Source organism: Patagioenas fasciata, chromosome 13 (genome assembly GCF_037038585.1).
Source record: "Patagioenas fasciata isolate bPatFas1 chromosome 13, bPatFas1.hap1, whole genome shotgun sequence".
NCBI lineage: Eukaryota > Metazoa > Chordata > Aves > Columbiformes > Columbidae > Patagioenas > Patagioenas fasciata.
Window position 1 is genome coordinate 14,889,727 of NC_092532.1, and position 20,447 is coordinate 14,910,173.

The 20,447-nt window shown below is 53.5% G+C and overlaps 2 protein-coding genes and 2 non-coding genes across 9 annotated transcripts in view; 1 reads left to right on the plus strand and 3 right to left on the minus strand.

The window, feature by feature from the left end:
• VAC14 (VAC14 component of PIKFYVE complex) overlaps positions 1-19,422 on the minus strand; it is a 61,478-nt gene extending 42,056 nt beyond the window's left edge. For 2 of the 4 annotated variants that reach the window (XM_071814228.1, XM_071814229.1), the window contains exons 1-12: positions 19,243-19,399; positions 15,728-15,878; positions 13,999-14,166; positions 13,330-13,392; positions 11,948-12,055; positions 11,284-11,393; positions 9,993-10,099; positions 9,015-9,149; positions 8,588-8,740; positions 7,130-7,190; positions 4,841-5,094; positions 3,697-3,793 (exon numbers count right to left, since the gene is read on the minus strand). In XM_071814228.1, the coding sequence (XP_071670329.1) occupies positions 3,697-3,793; positions 4,841-5,094; positions 7,130-7,190; positions 8,588-8,740; positions 9,015-9,149; positions 9,993-10,099; positions 11,284-11,393; positions 11,948-12,055; positions 13,330-13,392; positions 13,999-14,166; positions 15,728-15,878; positions 19,243-19,346 (1,511 nt within the window). In that variant the 5' untranslated portion in view covers positions 19,347-19,399. Of the gene's footprint in view, positions 1-3,696; positions 3,794-4,840; positions 5,095-7,129; positions 7,191-8,587; positions 8,741-9,014; positions 9,150-9,992; positions 10,100-11,283; positions 11,394-11,947; positions 12,056-13,329; positions 13,393-13,998; positions 14,167-15,727; positions 15,879-19,213 lie in introns of all 4 variants that reach the window. The other 2 variants (XM_065848082.2, XM_065848080.2) reach the window with 2 other exon arrangements.
• Positions 8,065-8,135, minus strand: TRNAG-GCC (transfer RNA glycine (anticodon GCC)). Its single transcript has one exon. It is a non-coding gene; the product is annotated as a tRNA-Gly (tRNA).
• TRNAG-GCC (transfer RNA glycine (anticodon GCC)) lies at positions 16,629-16,699 on the plus strand. The gene has a single exon. It is a non-coding gene; the product is annotated as a tRNA-Gly (tRNA).
• A 102-nt stretch (positions 19,423-19,524) lies between the features above and the next one.
• HYDIN (HYDIN axonemal central pair apparatus protein) overlaps positions 19,525-20,447 on the minus strand; it is a 144,614-nt gene continuing 143,691 nt past the window's right edge. For all 3 annotated transcript variants that reach the window (XM_071814217.1, XM_071814219.1, XM_065848077.2), the window contains one exon: positions 19,525-20,092. In XM_071814217.1, the coding sequence (XP_071670318.1) occupies positions 19,616-20,092 (477 nt within the window). In that variant the 3' untranslated portion in view covers positions 19,525-19,615. The remainder of the gene's footprint in view (positions 20,093-20,447) is intronic.

Sequence of the window (20,447 nt, forward strand, 5' to 3'; positions counted from 1 at the left end):
TCTGTGCATCCAGATCTGCCCATGGCAAACCCAAGAACCGTGCTCATGTCTTTAAGAGTTATGACAGCCGGGCCGCAAGCTCTGGTCTCACAGGCTGCGAGGTCATGGCTGGGCATGGCCAGGTTTGCCTGTGTGGCATGGGTAGCTTCTGACTGGCATGACAAGCTGGGGAAGCACAGCAGCACACCAAGAACTTGCTCTGGAATCAAGAGAAATCTTCCAGATTTCAATGTTTACCACTTTCCCAAAACAGCTTGTACCTGTACATGAAAAAAAACTGTGCTACATTAATCCAGTACTGTGGCTGTGTTAAGAAATTGGTCCATATTGCAGTCATCAGGTTTTGGGGTTTGAAGACAAAAGACCCATAAAACACACTCAGAATTCAACTCAAGTTTGATCAACTCAGCCATCTCCAGAGAACATCAACTCAGATGTCCTCAAACTCCACTTGTTGATGCCCCTCAACCAGGCGAGGACATCTGGTCTCCGCTAATCCCAGCAGACTCATGCTGAGGATCGCAGGTGGTGCCCTGGCCGGCAGGTTTTTGGGATGCAGTTCTCTGCTACAAGGCTGCCTTGAAAACGTCATCTTGTTTCCCAAAAGATTAAGACAACTCTTGGTCATCAACCAGGGATGAAAGTATACAAGTCCCTTAGCTCAGTAAGATGCTGCCTCTTTTATAACACCGACAGCCTGCAGACGATCAGTTCTTACTCGAGTGAAAAACTCCCCACTTCTCCAAATAGTTGGGACCTGCATTTAGCACAGACAGGAGACCCCAAAGCAGAAGAGGTCATGTAGCAGCATTTTCTGTCCTGTTCGTGATCCTGAAGTCTACCTGATGGTTTCCCACCTCCTCAACAGCAATGAGGTGGGAAGTACCTGTCACAGGAGACCAGGATGAAGAGATATGGTTGGACTTGAGACGGTTGAAGCAGACCTCCAAGAGGTAGCTGCACTGAAGAGCTAAGTCAGTCCTGTCCTACCCAAGCTACTGAATTATTCAAGGCTGGACCAGACTCCTGCCAATTTTTCTAGCAAACGTGCCCAGAGCTGCTCTGCATCTCATTTGATAAGAACTCCTAAGGGGCAGATTTCTCATGGTATAATTTGCAAGTAGAGCTGCAGCTTAATAGGATTTGATCTTCCCCAGGACACACGTTGTAACGGCGAGACGAGGAGGCTGCAGCCTCTCACAGATATCTGACGGCTTGATCCGCCTCATGTAATAGATGCCAGGGGCTGCAAATTCCATTTTGGGTTGGACTAAGTTTCGCTTTGTTGTTGCAAACAACTGCCAAGGGACAAACACTCAGAAGTGCAGAACCAAGGGGAAGGAGGGACCCAGAGCACAGGGAGTTTGGGAGAGGGGATGTCCAAGGGAACAGCGTCCCAGGCCATTTAAGCCACGCTGAATCAGCCCCATATCTAGTTTTCCTGCAAAAGCAGCTCCCGCTGCAGTGGCACAGCCTGTCACACAGCCGGCACAGGGCTCCCGATAGAGGAGGAGCACAAATCCTTGACCCGATTACACCTCCATGCCAAAACACACATCACCTGTGCAGGATGGGGAAAAAAAAACCTCAGGGTAACACAGGTTTTCAGAGGGAAGCAGTCACAAGGATGTCACAGAGAAGCAGCAGGTGAAGCCAGCTGGTTTGGAGGTGGCCTCGACAATGTCACATCCAGCAGCTCCACGTTGCTGTGAGGCAGGTGGGAGGATGCAGGGCGGCATCGTTTGCCATGGCATGGTTAGCGGAATACGCTGGACTTTGGCCAGCACAGCAACAAGCCCTTTCTAGCCCAGTTTATGCCAAAACTGCTTGTGAAAACCCCTTCCTCAGTCATGCAGCACCTGGGTAGCTCAACCCAAAATCCACCTGAGCTGAGCTCAGGATGTGGCTGGGCAGCATCAGGCTCACCTGAGCCAACCAGCCCCCAACCATGACATGTCCCACCACCCCACTGGACTCAGCTCCTGCTGACGAGGCCGGCAGCTGTGCAAAGCTCCTCGCCAGCTGTCTTCTCCCTGCATCTGCCGAGATAAACCCGTCAGAGGGGTTGCCAGAAGAGAAGCAGCTCATTTCACAGAGTCACAGACTGGTTGGCGTTGGAAGGGACCTCTGGAGATCATCCAGTCCAACCCACCTGCTAAAGCAGGTTCATCAGAGCAGATCACACAGGAATGTGTCCAGGCGTGTTTGAATGTCTCCAGAGGAGACTCCACAACCTCTCTGGGCAGCCTGTCCCAGGGCTCTGGCAGCCTCACAGTAAAGAAGCTTTTCCTCATATTCACATGGAACCTGTGCTTCAGCCTGTGCCCACTGCCCCTCATCCTGCCGTTGGGCACCAATGAAAAGAGTCTGGTCCCATCCCCTCGATACCCACCCTTGAGATATTTATCAGCATCGATAAGATCCCCTCTAAGCCTGCTCTCGTCCAGGCTCAACAGACCTTGCTCTCTCAGCCTTTCCTCATAAGAAAGATGCTCCAGACCCCTCATCATTTGCTCAGCACAGGCAGGAGGTCTGATGAACATGTGAAACGGGTAAAAATCTCCCACCAACCACACTCCTCTGCCCCCAAGCTGGAGCGGCACCAGATTCCCGTGGGCAGATTCCAGGGGGAAGGCAGCAGCTCTGACGTGGGCTCTCAGCCCGCCCCGGCTCTCCTTAATCCCCAGGCAGGCCGGAGCGGGAGCAGCCGTGACGGAATCGCGTTAATGCGATCCTCCGGGCCTGCCACGCTGGCTCCCAGCGCCAGCATCTGCAGCAGGACAGATGTCAGATGCAATCGCTTCCATCTAACCCACTACCCTAGATTCTCCTCTGAAGGATGAATGTGGCCCTGGCGCCGCCTCTGTGGTTTGCCTGTGACAGCAAGAACATGTTTTTAGGGCAAATAGAGCAACAACAGGAGCTCTACCAGGCTTTCACCTCTGAATACTGGTACCCTTTGCTCAAGATGAGCGGTGGGACAGGAGACCCACCCCCAGCACGTCCCCCCACCTCAGAAAACATTCCCCAGCACAGGAACAGAGCTCACTTTCCCACTGCTTTCAACCCACAGTGATGTTTTTGACCCCATATGCCCCTTATCAACTTGTTTTCTCAGTTCTCCCCTTTCTTCAAGGGCTTCTGCCATCTCTCTCCTCAGCAGTTGCCTTTTCTCTGCCAATGCCTGAGCTGTCATCTCCCTCCTGGCCTCCTGCCCGGCCCAGCTGCTTTCCTGACCCCATTTTCAGACAAGGTTAAGGTCTAGGCCAGGCTCTAGCCTTTAAGCGGCCTTGCCAAGGGTAGAAATATCCAGGTTCTTTCATTGTGGTCCAAGTCACAAGGGCAGCTCCCATACGGGCTGGCAGCTGTGCTGCTCAACGGGCTCGAGCCAGCGGACAGGAGGTAAATAGCTCCTCTCTGCTATCGGTCCCACAAGCTGTCACTTTCTCCTCCTCCATTGCTCTCATTTCGGTGCTTTTGGTTTCCTTCTGCTCACTGCAGTTTTCCAAGCACCGGCAGTGCCCACAGCACCAGTGCAAGCTCATCTCCCAGAGCAGTGATGGGGCTGAGGACTAGGCAGAGGCATCCAGTCCCACGAGCTGTAGATCACAGTGAAAAGGGCTGGGGCAGTGTGCTCGAGGTTCTCCTCCAGTTCATCCATCCAACAGTGCAGTGGGAGCAGGGAAGGGAACCCACCTCCTTTCTCCAGGCCACAGAGGGAAGCCAGGAAGAGCCTCACCAAGAGGAAACCTTGGATCTGAAAACTGCAACAAGACAAACTCCACCATACAAGCTGCTGGAGAAAGGGACGGAATTTGTGCGTGAGCTCAAAACAAGTCACGGTGCTGCCTTTGGCCAACCATCCCCTGGGTGCTGTGGGGCACCCAGCACCATCCCCACCCTCCACCCAAGCATTCACCATCTCCATAAGCTCTCCAGCTTGTTGGGTGCACCCCTGAGGCGTGTCAGGCTCTGCGCATGGGGCTACAGCAACTTCCAGCACAAGACAAGCAGCAGCAATTTTAGCTTTGTACTAAGCTCTAACTACCACCTCTAAAAGTCTGGTTTAAATGTAGCCTTGGGCAGCTGAGCCACGTGGCAGCCAACTGCCTTTTCTGCAGAGCAACAAGTAGCTTTAGGTGTCCATGTATTGCTGAACATCACCCAAACCAAGAAGCCTTCTTTACATCAGGAAGGACCACAGGGGCTCCTCCAGAGCCCCCGTGTCCCTTACCCAGTTTGGTGAGGGATCATGGTCCCATTGCCCTTGTCCAACTGCTGCATGTCTCACCCTGGCAGCCCTGCTGACCATCTGCCCAGCAACACGGTTAGGAAGTTGTCTCAAACCATCCAGGTCTTGTATTGAAACACTGATACAGTCACAAGAGCCTAAAAAGGCACTTTCCAGCTGTTTTGGTCCAGCGAGGCAGGACAGATGTGTCTGCATCTCCTCCTGCAGCAGCTCAGACCAACGGGAGGAAGCCTGGGCTCTGCTCCAGCAGCCTTGTGTCCACCTCCCCTTCCCGAGTGGGGCTCACACCAGCCATCGCAGCCTCGGCGGGGTCAGCCGGGCCACGGGAAGGCTCCAGCGCCTCTGAAACTCAATTCTGGTCCACTTCCAATAGCATTTTTTGCAGAAGTTGGAAGCAGGGACCTCCACTTGCACAGGGAGCCCCACAGCCTCTCCAGCCCTGTGCAGCCAGGCTCTCCCGGGAGCCAGTTTCTGTCTCGACACAGACACTGTCCCAATTTCCTAGCAAATGCCACTGGGAAGCTGGCAATTACTCTGGAAGCACTTTGGATTGCCAGCAGCATGTTTTAGGAGCAGGGAGGTGCGTACATGTCAGTTTGTGGCCACAGGAACGTGCCCAGCATCCATCTATGGAGCATTCAGACCTCCTCATCTTCTTGGACAGCATCTTCATGGAAGAATATCTCTCTGCAGACACCGGGGCCACAAGCTTGCCACCCCTGCTGACTGAGGTCCTCCTGTCCCTGCTGCTGCGGTGCTGTCCCCCTGCTGACGGCCGTGCAGGGAGGGCAGGAGAAGGGGGCGTGAGAGCCGGACACCTGGCATCGGGCCACGCTCCATCACTCGCTCGCAGGGGAAGACGGCGGGAAGCAGGGGAGGGAAACGAACAAAAACACAAGCAAAGAGTGACTTCATCTTAAAAGGCAGCTGCAACTTCCTCCGTCTGCAGGCTTTCACAGCTTTTCAAAGCAACGCAAGGGTTTCCTGTGGTCCTGTCTTGACACCCAGTGGGCATTCAGCGTGCAGGCAGCTGCCTGCTCCCTGGCGTGAATTACGGCTGCAAGTGGCTTCGGGTGCCAGCTCTTGCCTTCCTCCAGTTGTATGACCAAGTCAGACAGTCTGAGGGATAGACAGAGCACCAGGCAGATGTCCAGGGCTCCTCCTGGCCATGTACAGCCCCCCAGCTCCATGCCAGTCCCCCACAATGGGCACCACAGTGAAAATCTTCCAGGTCCCAACACTGAGCCAAGCACAGAGATCACACAGGATGGGGAAATGGGCTTCAGGGTAGGTAAAACCTCAGGATAAAACCTGGCATCTCCTGTTTAAAAGGGCTTAGGAGAGCTAAAGCACAAGTCCCTCTACAAAATCAGGTGTTTTAGAGATGCGAAGGGTCTCGCCTTCTGTCCCAGATCGCTTTTCCTGGCACTTCAGCTCAGGCAGCTCTTAACCTGGCTCTCATGACACTGTGACTGAGTCACTCCAGCTCCCCTGCTTCTGTCCCCTATTTGGTCTCTACTCCCTCTGTCCCCCAGGTGTGAGCTCGGTAGCACAGAGACTCAGTTATCACTTGTCCCCTGACTTAATGCTTCTCCTCTTCCTTCCTTTTCCCAATTTCAACCTTATACACACCTGCTGCAGCACCTATTAAACTTCAAGGGCTGAGCAGGGCCAGGACACAGCAACCACATGACAGCTGGGGAAAACCATTTAGCAGCCACAAAATGAAAACTACGCACAAATGCAAAGACCTCTACTTTCAAGAGAGGAAAAAATTAAAGGCATCATTAAGACCAAGGAGTATCTGGGTTTTGCAGGAGTGCAAAAAAGGAACCGAGTGTACAGACCGTCAACCTGAAAAGCTGACGCTTGCATTGCTCTGGGATGAGTTGTGATGGGCATCACACATCAGCCTCGCTGGCAGGATCCAGCCAGAGCAACGCATCCTATTTTGAGTACCACAACAACAAATAAATACATGCAACAGCACAACAAAAGTGTTGGAAATCACAGCCTCTGAGGAAAGGAACTGCAGGCAGCAGGAGGAAAGATGCATTATAAGAGTAGATGGATTTGTTCCCAAATTTACCGACAGCTAGGTGGGAAGAAAGGTATTTGCAGGAGAGCTAGTTTAGATGAGATATTGGGAGAGCTTGTGCTGGGCATGGAGCTGTTCTCTGCTGGCATGGGGGTGAGTAATGCCCCGCAAGGCTGGCAGCAAATGCTGCCAAGATCTGATACCCCTCACCTTCCAGCAGCTGGAGCCAGACAGCGTGGCCCCAGGTGCAGCCCCACAGCCGTGGTGGGCTGCTGGGACCACAGCAGAGGGGGCTACGGGGCCCAGAAGCAGGGTCAGCACCTTCCAAGCTCTTCTGCCAGCCCTAGATGGTTCACGTACCACCTTTCCCGTGAGGTCTCTGCACACCCATTCCTCTTGGTCCCTCTGCAAAGTGCCTCCTATTTTGGCCAAGACGGAAGAGCTATAACCAAGACAACCATCCACTTTATCTTTCAGCCAAAGTGCCCAAACATGGGGGCTTGAAGACAGGCAAAGTGCAGGACTCTGAGTGCACAGACACTCATTGCCTCACCAGACCTCCCTGGGGGCTTTGCAAGGCCTCCTGGGAGGGGCAAACGTCTCAGTTTACCATAACGTCAAGACATTTTGATGCAAATGCATCAGCGAGAAGCAGTCAACTCCCAGAGCATTCCCAGTCATCCACCCCACTGTGAACCAGGAGACCCCAACTGCTTTCCAGTCCAGACCATCCTTCCCCAAAGCTTTGTCAAGCGTCTGTCAGTCATTGTCCGCACCCTGAGAATCTATCCCTTCTCCCATCCATCCCAAGCCCCTCTGAAGCAATGAACGGACCCTACCTGGTCACAGTGAAGACACTGCTGTTGCTGAAGTTGGAGTCCCCAGATGCATCCAGAGAGCCTGGGGGCAGATATATTGGAGACACAGTTAATGGGATGGTAGGGAAGGTGGAGAGCAGGACTAGGAGGCTGGAGAGCTGCATGACCTTCTGCAAAGACATCACCAGCCATCATTCAAAGGTCCAGGAACCCTGAGAATCCCTTCTGCCAGCTTTTCACACTCCTTGTCAAGCTCTTCTCCACCGATAAAGGTACAGGATGAAGTTGGCACAGAACTGCACTTATCCAGCAAAACATGGGATGCACAGGTTCAGACCTCTGCCCCAAACTGGGTCTCCTCTGTAATGGAGACCCAGACACATCCTTCCGAGGGTTTCAGCCATTCCCAAAGAAGGAGCTCAGACCCACAGAGCTGCCTTCCATCATCCAGATTTCAATGCCTAGAGATACTAACACAAGCACAGCAAAGGCTGAAATCCAGCCCAGGACATTTCCACCTGGCAAGCTCTCCCGTGACGTGACTCCACACGGAAGCCAAGTGACTCAAACAGCTTTCCAACCTCTGCTCTGGTCTTAAACCGGGTCTTACAAGCACAGTGACAAAGCACGACAGGATGAACTTGACTCTTCATGCCCCCTTGTGCCAACGGCCTCAACTCACACGCAGCGGCACCGCCACATCAGCACAACCGGGAGCAGAGCCGAGAGCTGGTGATGCAAAAGCATCACAGGTTTGTCTGCTCCCGCCTGCTTCGAGGTGCAATCTCACCCAAAGGGGTAGAGACTAAAGCAATTCAACTTTCTGTTGATGCTTCAAAGTTCTTTTGCAATAGATTTTAATAAAAGGAAGTATCCTTGGGACACAGAGAGAAAATGTTTTGCTGCTGGGCTACAGCACTAAGTTTTTCCCCTCTACCCCTTCCAAAAAACACTGCTGCATTGGCCGGGAATCGAACCCGGGCCTCCCGCGTGGCAGGCGAGAATTCTACCACTGAACCACCAATGCTGCCTGCATACTGCCTGCAGGCCCCAGCTGCCTGCTCCTGCCTGTCTTGCCTGCTGCCCCATGCAGGTCCCTGTATCCTCATCTTCCACCTGCCTGCTGTTGCACAATAAAACCCTTCAGGCTTTTAACTCCCCCCTTCGCGCTCCCCCTCATGGCACGATTTTCCAAAAGCCGCTTGTAGACCTCTTTCAGATGAGCAGGGGGGTGAATGTGCAGCCCTAGAAGAATAAAGCGGATCGGCCCAGGTGATTTAAGTGTTACACATATTTCACATGCCTGGACAACACAGATGTGCTAGAGGGAGCATTTAGTTATCCCAGGACAACAGCATCAGAGGGGTGCTAGGAGGCAAAAGCTGCTGTTGTTTTCAGGCATTGGTCCACTGAGACCTTCTCCATTTAGCATCTTCTTACTTGAAAACTCTTCCAGGGCTCAGCCCAACAGGGACTCACCGCTGGATGCTGCCTCTGTCTTGGAGAGGGACTCCTGTGAGGTGGGCTCTGCCGGTAGGGTCATTGACTGCTTGGTCTCATCCATTTCATCATCCTCTGGGATGACCAGCTTCATCAGGCTCTGGTTGCACACATTCGCCACCTCCTTGATGTCTGAGCAGAGCACTGTAAGGAACACAGTCCCACACGTGGCCAGGTGCCACATCTGGTCAGCCACGGAGAAGCCACTGCGGCCACACCACCCCAGCCCAGCTACTGCAACTCCCTCCTGTCTAAAGGGCCAGTGTGGGTTTTAGGAGTCGGTGGGGGGACTTCTCCTGGCCCTCTGCAGCCACACAGCTGGCCCTGTGCCCCAGGGGCAGGAAACAGGAGCTTCCCTGCAAGTTGCTGTAGCAGGAACGGGAGCAGCTCTGAGTTACAAGGATACTCTTCTTGCGATCGTCGTAGGAGAGACACGGCAGGACAGCGGTCAGGATCCCTGAGGAGTAAGGCAGCATCACCCGGCCAGCCAGCTGGATGAACTCCCTCATCCAGCACATGGCTGTGAGCTGGATCAGGTCATCTGCAAGACATGGGACAAAAAGGTGAGGAAGGGGCAGCACTGGGACCTGAGCCAACTCCACAGGACAAGGACCACTGCAAGCAGAGAGCTGCCTCCGCTCCACCCAGAGAGACCCTAGTCCAGGACACTCTAGTCCTAGAAGAGCTAGACAAGACCTGAATCTGTAGTGACGTTGAGATTAAGCACAATCATTAGGTTTCAGAGTTAACCCAGTTTGATCCATAATCTGGTTTTCATCATTTGCCAAGATTTCTGTCAAGCTTCTCAACGAGTAAAGATATTTCCTCTGTCACACCCACAGCAGTTACGTGTCTGGGTCAAGCATCAATCCTAGAGCTGGGCTTTTATTAACCTCCCCAAGTTCCAAAAAAGGGAACACTGCTGGGGCAGTCAGCTGATGCAAGGCCAGACTTGGGGCTTAAAGAGCAGTTTAAGCTCAATAAACACCATACCCCACTGCCATTGTCTGCACAGCACTAACACAAAGCACCAGGCACATGGTGCTTAACCATCCTGCTAACGTACCCAGTGCCATCAGAAGTTAAAATAAATCCCTAAGGAGACTCTTCTATATGTGCTGGATATCCACAGATGCCCTCCACAGTCAGATATTTTATTTTCAAGCACCTCTGGTCTGATGGGCTGCCAGACCTGTATTTGAGGCTGAGGGATCAGTACTGCCAGCTGCAGGAGAGCTGCCTGTCTTCTGTTTCAGCAGGGTTTGCATGCATGATGACAAAAAAAGGGCAAGTGGGCAAAATGGTGGGAAAACTTCTGAGCTGGACCAGTGGCTGGCACCACAGACTCAGAGGTGGATGCTGAAGCTCAGTCCTGTGCACTCACCTGCCGCCTGGCAGTGGATCACCAGGATATTTGCCATTTCTGCAAATTTGACACTGGAGGGATTCTTCTTGATCTCCTTGAGGAATTCCCCGAGAGCCACCTCGCACCTGCAGAGAGGCAGAGCAGCTGGTCAGTGCTCTAACAACACGGAGGGAGAAGTTACACAGACCAGGCTCCTACACAACCATATAGAAAGGATGCTCGTGCCATGACATGTCTATGCACAGAGGCAGGAAGGACGAGGCTGACAAGCTCACCCTACTCCAAGGCAGAGACTGTGCACAGCTGTGAGGATGGAAGTCACGACTGTCCAGAGCTCCTGGCACCTTCCCACAACTCCCCATGAGCCACACAGGCTCTGCTGAGGTAAACATGAGCCTGGGATGGGGAGAAGAGAGAGGAGCAGGGCGGCTGATGATCCTCAAAGCTTCCGGTGCTTGTTCCTCGACATGTGGACACAGGGAAACAAAACAGCGGGGAGGATCTGGTAGGGTTTGGCAGTGGGATAGACCCAGGCCAATCTCAACCACTGACTTGTGCCCTACAAAACAGGTCCAGTTCTTCTGACCTCTCTGAGAACACCCAGCCACCCCTCTGCTTCAAAATGACTCTGTCTTGAGACCAGCAATGGATATGAGAGGCAAGCTCGCAACAAGGAAGAAATTTTTTTACACTGAGTGTGGTGAAACACTGGCCCAGGTTGCCCAGAGAGGTGGTGGACGCCCCATCCCTGGAGACATCCCAGGCCAGGCTGGATGGTGCTCTGAGCAACCTGAGCTGGTGAAGATGTCCCTGCTCATGGCAGGGGGGGCACTGGGTGAGCTTTGAAGGTCCCTTCCAACCCAAACTATGCTGTGATTCTGTGTTAATGCTCGCTTCTCTTCTGCACCCAGGAGATGCTGGGTGGATGCTCTACCTTGCTGAGGGAGGCTCGTGTGCTGTAAGCTTGTTCCCAGAGCTCATACCCCATCCCAGCAGCACACGTGAGTCTCTGCAGCTGTGATACTGGGTGCAAGGGCTGGGAAGGCAACAGCTCAAGCGAGTCAAAACAGTTTGTCCCCTAGCACAAACAGACCACGGTGTCCTCCACAGCCACTCCAGCCACAACAAGCCAAGGTAGGGAGGTCCTTGTCAAGGACACTTTGATCCACCAACCAAGCCAGTCAAATTGCTTTGTGTCCCACCACACACATGAGGTTTCGCTGCAGTTACACAGAAGAGTTGCAAACTAAGAGGGTGATGGAGAGTGACCAAGACACAATCCTTGCACCCAGCCAGCCTCCACACTCACATTTTCCGTATCTCCTTGCTGTTGTCTCCCAGGATCTGGAAGAGCCCATCTAGGATTTCTGGCAGGTAATCCAAGAGGTTGATGTCAGGCACAGACTCTAAGACCAGGATCTAGCTCAAAGGAGGAATAAGAAAGAAGAGATGAGTTTTGGAGAAGCTAACTAACAACAGCAGCACAAATCTGGTGCGAGACTGAGGAATTCAGAGGTGAGCTGTGTGGGACGGGGGAAGGACAAGAGAACAGCATGGAGTTGCCCATCGTGGAAAGAAGCTGGGCTAGCACAGGAGGCAGGTGATCGGTTGGGTGACAGAAACTGGTCTGGCACTGTCCCTTGGGAGACTGCAACCTCTAGACCATAGTGTATCTATTTATACAAACAATGCTTTGGCCGTATTTTCTAACTTCATGCGCAAAGTCCTGACCCAGGTTGGTAGAAGCCCAGTACGACGTCCCTGCAACTGAACAGTGTGATAACAGGGACCCATCGTCTTAAAGGAGCGGGTGAAAACCTCTGCTAGCTTAAAACACCTGCCTACGTGCATTCAGGTGCCTCAGCTCACACACCACTGTGGATATCTGTGGTTTAGCCAGACACGGAATGCTGACGGATCATGGTATTTTGACGTTTGGAGGGGCAGGAACACACGAGGCCATTCACACCTACCCAGGATATGATGAACTGGCGGGCATACTGGTTGTTGGAGTAAATCCTCTCCCGCAGCAGTGGGATGAAGCCTACTAAGTCAAACTGGTTGCTCTCTGTCACGATGTCCTGCAGAGCCCAAGCAGAGGGTGTCAGGCCACCACCCCACACCCACGCAGCCACCCCCACCCAGCCTTTTTTGAGGCACATGACAGGAAAAAAGATGACGAGCAGCTGATGCAAGAGTCTGTGGGCTGGGAGGCCATGGGAGAAGGAATCACGCGGTTTGCTCAGATGAGGCAGCAATTCCCCTCAGGCACAGACTAACGCTGAGCAGGACCCAGGGGAAGGCTCCTGCCTGCTCCTGTGTGCCAGCCCTGCTGAACGGGAGGGTGGGAGCTTCTCCAATTTATCCTCATGTGTACATTGCACACATGAGCAAGGACCCTTGACATAACCACGCGTCTCACAGGCAGGAGAGTCCCCTGGCCTTCCTTTAAAGCTCTTCTTACATGCTTGGTGGATTTTGCTGCATCGTTAAGTCTCTTGCACCAGCGCAGTGGAGCAGATCTCCCAGCAGGAAGGTTTGTAGCTGTTGATATGGACCCTGCATTAACTGCTGGTCTAGCGAGGAACAAGGGCAGGACCTGGCAGGGAGCCACTCACCTCTGAACAGCAGAAAAGGAACTGGGAGGTCTGGGAGGTCACAAGCCTGTCAACAGGCAGAACAGGAACCGAACCCCCACCCCGACACAGCAGAGCAGCTCCGCTCATGTTGCTACTCGCTCAGGCAAGGGAGGAAAAGCAGAGGAACAGCCCTGCTGTTGCCTGGGACAGGGCTGCAACCCTGCTCGGATTACAAACCTAATTTTCCCAAACACCCAGCTTACAGGACCTGAATGAAGATGTGGCACTGCACTAATCTACCTCAACCCAGCTGCCAGAGATCATCAAATCACAGAATAAAACCATAGAATGACCTGAGTTGGAAGTGACCCACAAGGATCATTGAGTCCAACTTCTGTCCTTGCACAAGGACAACCCCACAGTTCACACCATGTGTCTGAGGACGTTGTCCAGTCTCTTCTTGAACACTGTCAGGCTTAGGGCTGTGACACCTCCCTGGGGAGCCTCTTCCAGCGTCCACCACCCTCTGGGTGAAGAACCTTTTCCCGATGTTCAACCTAAACCTCCCCTGGCACATCTTCCTGTCATTCCCTTGGGTCACCACCAGCCCCTCAATTTAAAAGGCTACAGTTGATGAGAGAATTACATGTTTTGACAGTAGCGACAGGACTGAGTTGGGATGGTTTTAGCAGCTGCAGACTCAGGGACCGACACGTCCCCAGCCAGGATGCGCCTGCAGCCTGCAGCAAGGATTCTCAGCTGGAGAGGAAAAATACCTTGAGAAGTCGATCGAGGAGCTCAGAGCCACTTTTGACGTTTGGGTCAGGATCAGCAGCCAGCTGTGAATGACAGAAACAAGAGCCATTGCAGCATCACAAGGACAGCCACAGACAGGTCCCTTTATTCCTCATTAGGCTCCAACAAATTCTGCTGAGAGACTCCCTAATGGGGATATCAAGCATCTGTCACCTCCCCCAGCTACGTAAGTTTTCATGGGCCAGCAGTCATGCTCTCAAGTGGCAAAGAAATAAAAGTTTCCAGTGAAAAGCTGCAAAAATAGGCACATATAGACATGGTTTTAGTCCTACAGACACAACAAAACCATAGAGCTGCAGAGCCACTTCGCCTGCAGCAATCCTGTCAGCCTTATTTCCTAACAGCACTCAACAAGAAGCAGGAAAATCCATCCTGGAGATGAGGACAGAGAACAAGGTATCTTACAGTGAACTCCAGCCCCAACACCACCAGTGGCCACTGTTGCTGCTGCAGAAACTGCACATTTGGTCCATCAGACCTGCCTGGGTCACAGCAAACCAGTTTCCTTGGAATGACGATCTTGGACAACTTGGTTTGTTTGACCCAGAGAAGATGAGGACCAGGGAACAAGCCTTAATTCTCTAGTGCGGGACAGAAAAGCACACTGGGGTTGAGAAGAAGGTTCTTACCTTGCTGAGGCCATCAAAGAGCACATTGAAGTGTGGGAGGACGGAGCCCCTGGCCACCTTGACGATGTTGTAGAGGGCCTCGCAAGCGTAGTACCGCAGGCGACTATCAGCATCATTGAAACACGTCAGCACCGGCTCAATCAGCTCCTTCAGGTAGAGCCCAGAGTCCTGGTGGACAGGAGTAGACTGGTGAACTAAGGACCAAGCCACAGCGAGAGGGGATACATGGTGCTGCCCTGGAACATACTGTAAAAATCCAGGCCCATAACAGCTTAGTGCTCCTCAGCTAGACAGGATCTATTAATGAACTTTGAATTTTATTATTGAAATTACTGACTCTGCCCACTACCAAATATAGTCATTAATGAGGCCAACACCCCAGCCTGAAAGACTTTTGCTTAAGGATTCACCAGCACAGCAGGAGTTTCAGACAAACTAAGAGGTGGAGGCAGGAGTTTAGCTTGTTTTGAAGTTAAAAAGCCCTACTTTGGGGACACAGGCTGGCATTTCCTGAGTGTCCAGCAAAGGAGATGGTAAGAAAATCCACAATGCACAGACTAGCAAATTAAAGAGCTGAACTCCAAGTCTTATTAGTGCCATTCAATGGCACCTAAAACAACTCCTCCATTCCCCAGCACGTTTGTTCCCGTGCTGTGCAGGAGAAGGTGGGTAACATGCAGAGCAGGGCTTTGCTCATCACAGGGAGGAGGATTTTGCAAAGAGATTCTGTATTTGTACAAGAGGATGAAGACAGGAACGCTGCTAAGATGCCCCCAGCTGCCAGCGTAAAGGCAGGCAATGGAAAAGACATCAGGTTTCAAAGAATCTACTCAGACTGATTGTGACTCTCATTAGAAGGGGAATGATTTAAAATCTACCTGACAGCTCTTTCAACAGGCACAACCTGCTCTGCTTTCTTCAACCTACACTTACTATGGACCAAAGCAACTCCTTCCCTTGCAGGCACTTTCAAAACCCAACCTCACGGTTTAACTCAAAAAGCCTGACGGAGCTGTGAGCCTGCAGAGTCCGTGCTCCCCACCGTGAGGGCCTGGATGCTCTTGTCCAGTTCAGAAAACAACTTACTGAGCTTCTTCTTATTAACTAGAGAAAAGTTACAGAGAAAGACCCAATCAGGACAAAAATCAGAGGACTTTTGATGCAACAGCATAGATATAACCCCTCTAGAATAGGACCCAGTAATCCATGCATTCAGCAGGTAAAACTTCTGACAAGCCAAACAAAAAAAACTACTTGTTCAGGTTAAGGCAGCTTGATATCTTACGCCTCTTGCTTACTTGGACTATGACTCTGCTGCTGTTCAGTCCATAAATTAACCCCACTTCCCAGAGGCCCTGACTGCACTGTTGGAGCCGGCTGAGCTGGGGGTGGGAGATGGAAAAGGCTGCATCTCCTCTCAACGCTGTTAATGCAAATTAATACTCAATCCACTGAGTTCGGTCCAGCTGCTGGAGACAGAGGATGGACAGATGTGCTTTAGACCAAGCTTAGGGAGCTGCCAAGATGCAACTCAGACCAGAAAGTGTTTCCGTGCCCAAGGATGCGGCTGGGTGCAACGCGGAGACTCAAACACAACCCAACCACATACTGCAATGCAGGGAGGGAGCCGGGGGCCACCAGCCCGAGTCTCCCCATCACGTTGACCCAGGAGAAGCCGCTGTTCTCCCACTGCAACCCGTACAAGCCAAAAAACCCCACTCACACCTACCTTGCCCAGGGCAATGGAGCAAGCAGCCAGGCCAATGAGCCCCCCTTTCCGGCTGTGGGGGTGCTGAGAGAGCGCGAATTCCTGCGACAGGATCTGGATCACGTGTTTGATTTGACATGTGTTGTTCTGAGCCACAAACTCTCGCACCAGCCTGAGGAGAGAAGGGGGAAGCACCCAGCCAGCTTTAGCTTCTGCCAGATACAAACGTTCGGGTGCTGGCTCCCCGCGGCTGTCAGAAACAGGGATTCTCAGCCACAACAGATACCAGAAAAAGTAATACTAAAATGGGGAAGGTTGAAAAAACCCACAAGTGAAACCAGAGTTCTTCTCTCCTCCCTGCTCACACCCAGCAGCCACTCACTGCCCTCCTGCTGCTCCCAGCCTGCAGCCTCCTGCACCCTCCACCAGCTCCCAGCCCAGGACAGGCTCTGCAGGGCCACCTCACCAGGGCTGCGTGCTTGCAGAGAAGACGTCACCAGGTTTTCGAACACCTGCTCCGACAGGGCAGGTTATGAGTCGTTCACCTTCAACATGGCATAAGACAGCAGCAGAGAAGCACTTGGCATGGCCAGCACCAAGATTTTGGACCTTTCTAGCCACCCATGCATCGTCTCAGCTGATACTCCTTATATCACGTGTACTCTTATATAGCACAAACCTTAACAAAAGCAGACAAAGCTTCTGCATGCAATACCTGCTCCTCCCTAAGAACTTGTAGCTCGTTACCCAGAAATAATTAACACATCAGCCACACTTATACAAGACCTGTAACCCTGCTCCTGCCCTTGCCACTGCTTCAAGGTCCCAGGTCACCAATCAGCCCTTCAGCCCCAAGTGTCCCTGCAACAGAGCCACCAGCCAGCTGTGCAGCCAGCTGTGCAGGCAGCAGCACACAGCTGGAGCATTGGTGGTTCAGTGGTAGAATTCTCGCCTGCCACGCGGGAGGCCCGGGTTCGATTCCCGGCCAATGCAACGCTATGTTTTCCTCTTTTTTCTTTAGCTTATGCATAGCACGGAGCTAGGCTTCTCAAAATCTCAGCCCAAATAAGAACCTTACCTTAATCTTTGATGAACATGCAAAAGCTTCTGTTACTTAACTCCATGCAGTGATTTTTTTTGGCACTATACTGAATCTCACACTGCTCTCTCCCAGACAGCTACCACCAGCCAGTCACCCACTTTATAATTCCCCCCAAAGCAAATAACACCAGATCTGTTCTCAGCCTGCAGCTGCCCCTTTACACCATGAGACCCTCACTCAGCCCCCACTTGCTCTTCCCCCTCCAAAGCTGAGTTCTCCCGGACCTGCTCTCACAAATTGCTGCCTTAGGGCAAATAGCTCCATCTCCAGTCCTACTCCAGCAGGAGAAACACACTAAGCTCAAGCAGTACAGACTGCCAGGCTGATCTTTTTATTGCCTAGATTTAACAAACAGAGCTTTGTTTGAACAGGAATAACTTTACAGACTTCCTTCAAAAGTTTAAAGTGCTTGAAATTTAACTAATGAAGCAAAAAGCAGCAAAAATCAATGTACGGCGTCAGAGGGTCTGCAGGCAGTGGGAGCTGCTCCCATGTTACCAGCCAGAGAACAAGGAGGTACCTGAGCTGAGAGACAGCGAGACACAGGAGGGAGGCAGAGAGACATGAGAGCTGTTCTGTGATGAGTTTAAACTGATCTAAACCCACGTATCTCAGAAGGAGTTGGCCCTTACCTTCATTCTCCTCATACCCTTCCCAGATCAGGTTCCAGCTCGATCAGTTGAACTGGCTGAAGCCAAATTAGACTTTGGTTGGTATAAGCCAAGCACAAAACCTTAATTCTGGGGCAGAATAAGTTGGAGCAGAGCTGCTTGGATAAGGGGCACCATCTCATGCAGCAGCAAAGGGACAGGTACCGAAGCTGTAGGGAAAGTGTGGGGCATGCACGACAAGCCACCTTTAAGAAGCTATTCTTGTGAAAAAGAAAAAATGAGGAAAAGGTAAACATGTGGAACAGAAAACAGAACTAGATGGGTTGAGCTTTGTACCTGAGCAAACGCTCACCCTGTCCCAAAAGCCATTCTGCTGTGCTGGCCATGCACACCCACATGGACCCTCTACCTTCAAAGCCCACGGTTCCCGCCCCACATCCCTCCTGTGTCTCCTGCCCAAACCTCAGCAGAGCAGCTCTATCCCCAGGTCACTGGTTGCCTCGAGTGGTCGCTGTAGCCACATGTCCCACCTTGAATTCACCATCCAGCCCAGATCGTCACACCCAGCCCCATGCTGGGCTGTCCCTGCAGGGGATGCTTTGGGTCCCCCACATGAGCTAAGCCATCAGGCAGTGCCCAGGGATGACACAACCCAACCCAGGCAAAGCCATGGAGCAGAGCAGCAAAGAATACTCAGAGCAACACAGTGAGAGCAAGAAAACACACAGAACGTGTACAGACAACACTAGAGGGGGCACAGTCATGCCAGCAGACCTTGGCTGGGATGCTCTGAAAGGCCTGAGCTGTGCTGTAACCGGAGATAAAGGAAACGCCCAAAGAACAGGGATGACAGCAGAGGGTGACAGCAGGTGCTTTCAACCTCTGCAGCTGGGATGGAATGTGCGACAAGCTCAGGAAAGACTCGGGGGACAGGTAGGATGGCACCATGAGGTGACAGACCCCAGCTGACACAAAATGGGTGCTGGATGATGGGCACAGCCACCCCAACACCAGCCTGCTGCCTAGTGGGACTTTTGTGTCCCCTACGCTATGGCCACGGCTGGGCAAAGAGTCACCACCTCCACTGGTGTCACAGAATAGCAAGAGCTAAATTTCTGATGGGTTTCTAAAGTTATGCTGCTCATGCATTTATTTCACAAGGCACTGTGCAATGGCACCTGGGCCACACCGGGTGTTCTGCAATGGGTTCCCCAGCACCACTCCCACCCTGGCATACACCCCGTACCAGTGGGTACCGGTGGGTCCCCATCTGCACCCCAGAGCTGATGGGCTCAGAGATAAACTTCACTGACTGGTGGTACAGGACTGGGAGACGTGGAGACGTGGGGGAGAGCCCCTCCTGCCGGGCACCGTCCCCTGGCAGGGTCACCGTGGCACCCGCTTGCCCTCCCGAGGCTCCCGGTCCCGCACACCCTCCCGGGCTGCAGCCCCCGGTGTCCCGGGGCCATTCCCTTTTCTCCAAACCTCCAGCTCGCACTAAAGTGACCCCTTTCCCCCGACTCTCTGGGTCCTCACAGTACGGCCCGGTCCCCCGAAGGCCCCCGCTCGCACCGGCGAGCCGGACCGGTCCCCACCCGCGGCCGGAGCCCCGGTGCACAGTGGGACCCGCCACCCTCCCCCAGCATCCCACGCCGATTCCCGCCACCCTGGAGACTCAGGTGTCCCCAGGACCGCCCCAGGCCTCCCCAGGGTGCCGGACCAACCTCCCCCCTCCCGGTCCCAGTGCGCTGGTGCAGCCCGGAGCGGCACCGCCTCCGTTCTCCTCCCGGTTACCGGCACCCCCCGCCCCTCCCGCCGCTCACTTCTCGATCTCCAGGGCCGCCACCTTCCTCTTCTCGTACAGCTTGTCGTTCAGCGCCCGCACCACGCTGGGCGCCAGCGGCGCCAGGTCCCGCTCCGCGTTCATGGTCCCGCCGCCCCCGGACCCGCCGCCACCGGCGGCCACGTGACCCCGCACGGCCGGCCCGCCCACGTGACGCCATCCGCAAACCCTTCCGCAGCGCCCCCGTGCGGCGGGGAGGACGCCTACTGCACCCCGCTCCACCGCCCGGACGGGGCCCCTTCCCAGCACCACAGCACCCGGGTTTATTCCAAACAGAGACTTTAATTACCCCTCCCTCAGTTAGTTAACAAACTCCCACGAGGAGGGGCAGCTTCACCCACAGACCCCCTCAGTCACTTCGGAGAGGGGAGGCCCTGGAGATAATAGACCCAGTAGACCCCCACCCCCCCGGGGCAGGACACCACCATCTTGCTGGAGACAGGCCCTCCATCAGGGGCTACGCCACCCTCGAAGGAGACAGTGATGAAGATGTTTTTCTTGGGACGCAAGCTCTCAGGGGCCCTGACAGTGAAGGCCGGGTGCTCCACCGTGTACTGGAAGGCCATGGGCTGGAGGAAGACGTTTTTGAAGGGGATAGAGGTGGTGCTGCCAGCCTTGATGGAGAAAGGGCCCTGGGGCTTGGGCGGGAGGGCAAGGCCAAAGAGGGGGATGCTGTAGTCGCCACCAAGGGGGGAGGAGAGCTGGAGTGTAGCCCGGGCTTCACCCAGCTGGTAGGGCTCATAGGTCACCTCCACGCTCACCTCTGAGCCCCCCGGGCTGGCAGGGGGTACACTGATGGTCTTCTCAGTCTGGAAGTCAACACAGTTGGTCTGCACAGGAGGGAGAGAGAAGAGACCATGGAGGGAGAGAGTCACCTTACCAGAGCCACAAACTGATGGTCTCCCACCATCACACTGGCCAGGGTTTCTTTTCCCTTGCCTCTTCCATCCCCACCGTACCCTTGGTAAGTCCCTGTAAGGACTGTCCAGACATGCTGAGTAGGGACAACCCTGCATCAAACCCCAGGAGACTTTACTGCCAGAGCTGAGGTTTCAGGTGAACACCACGGGACCTGCAAGAGCAGCTCCAACAAGGGCAGAGAAGGGTCTGCATGTGAGGACAGTCCAAGTGGGGACAAGCCCAGCATTGGTGTGAAGACCTCATGGCTCACACAGCCACCCCGGC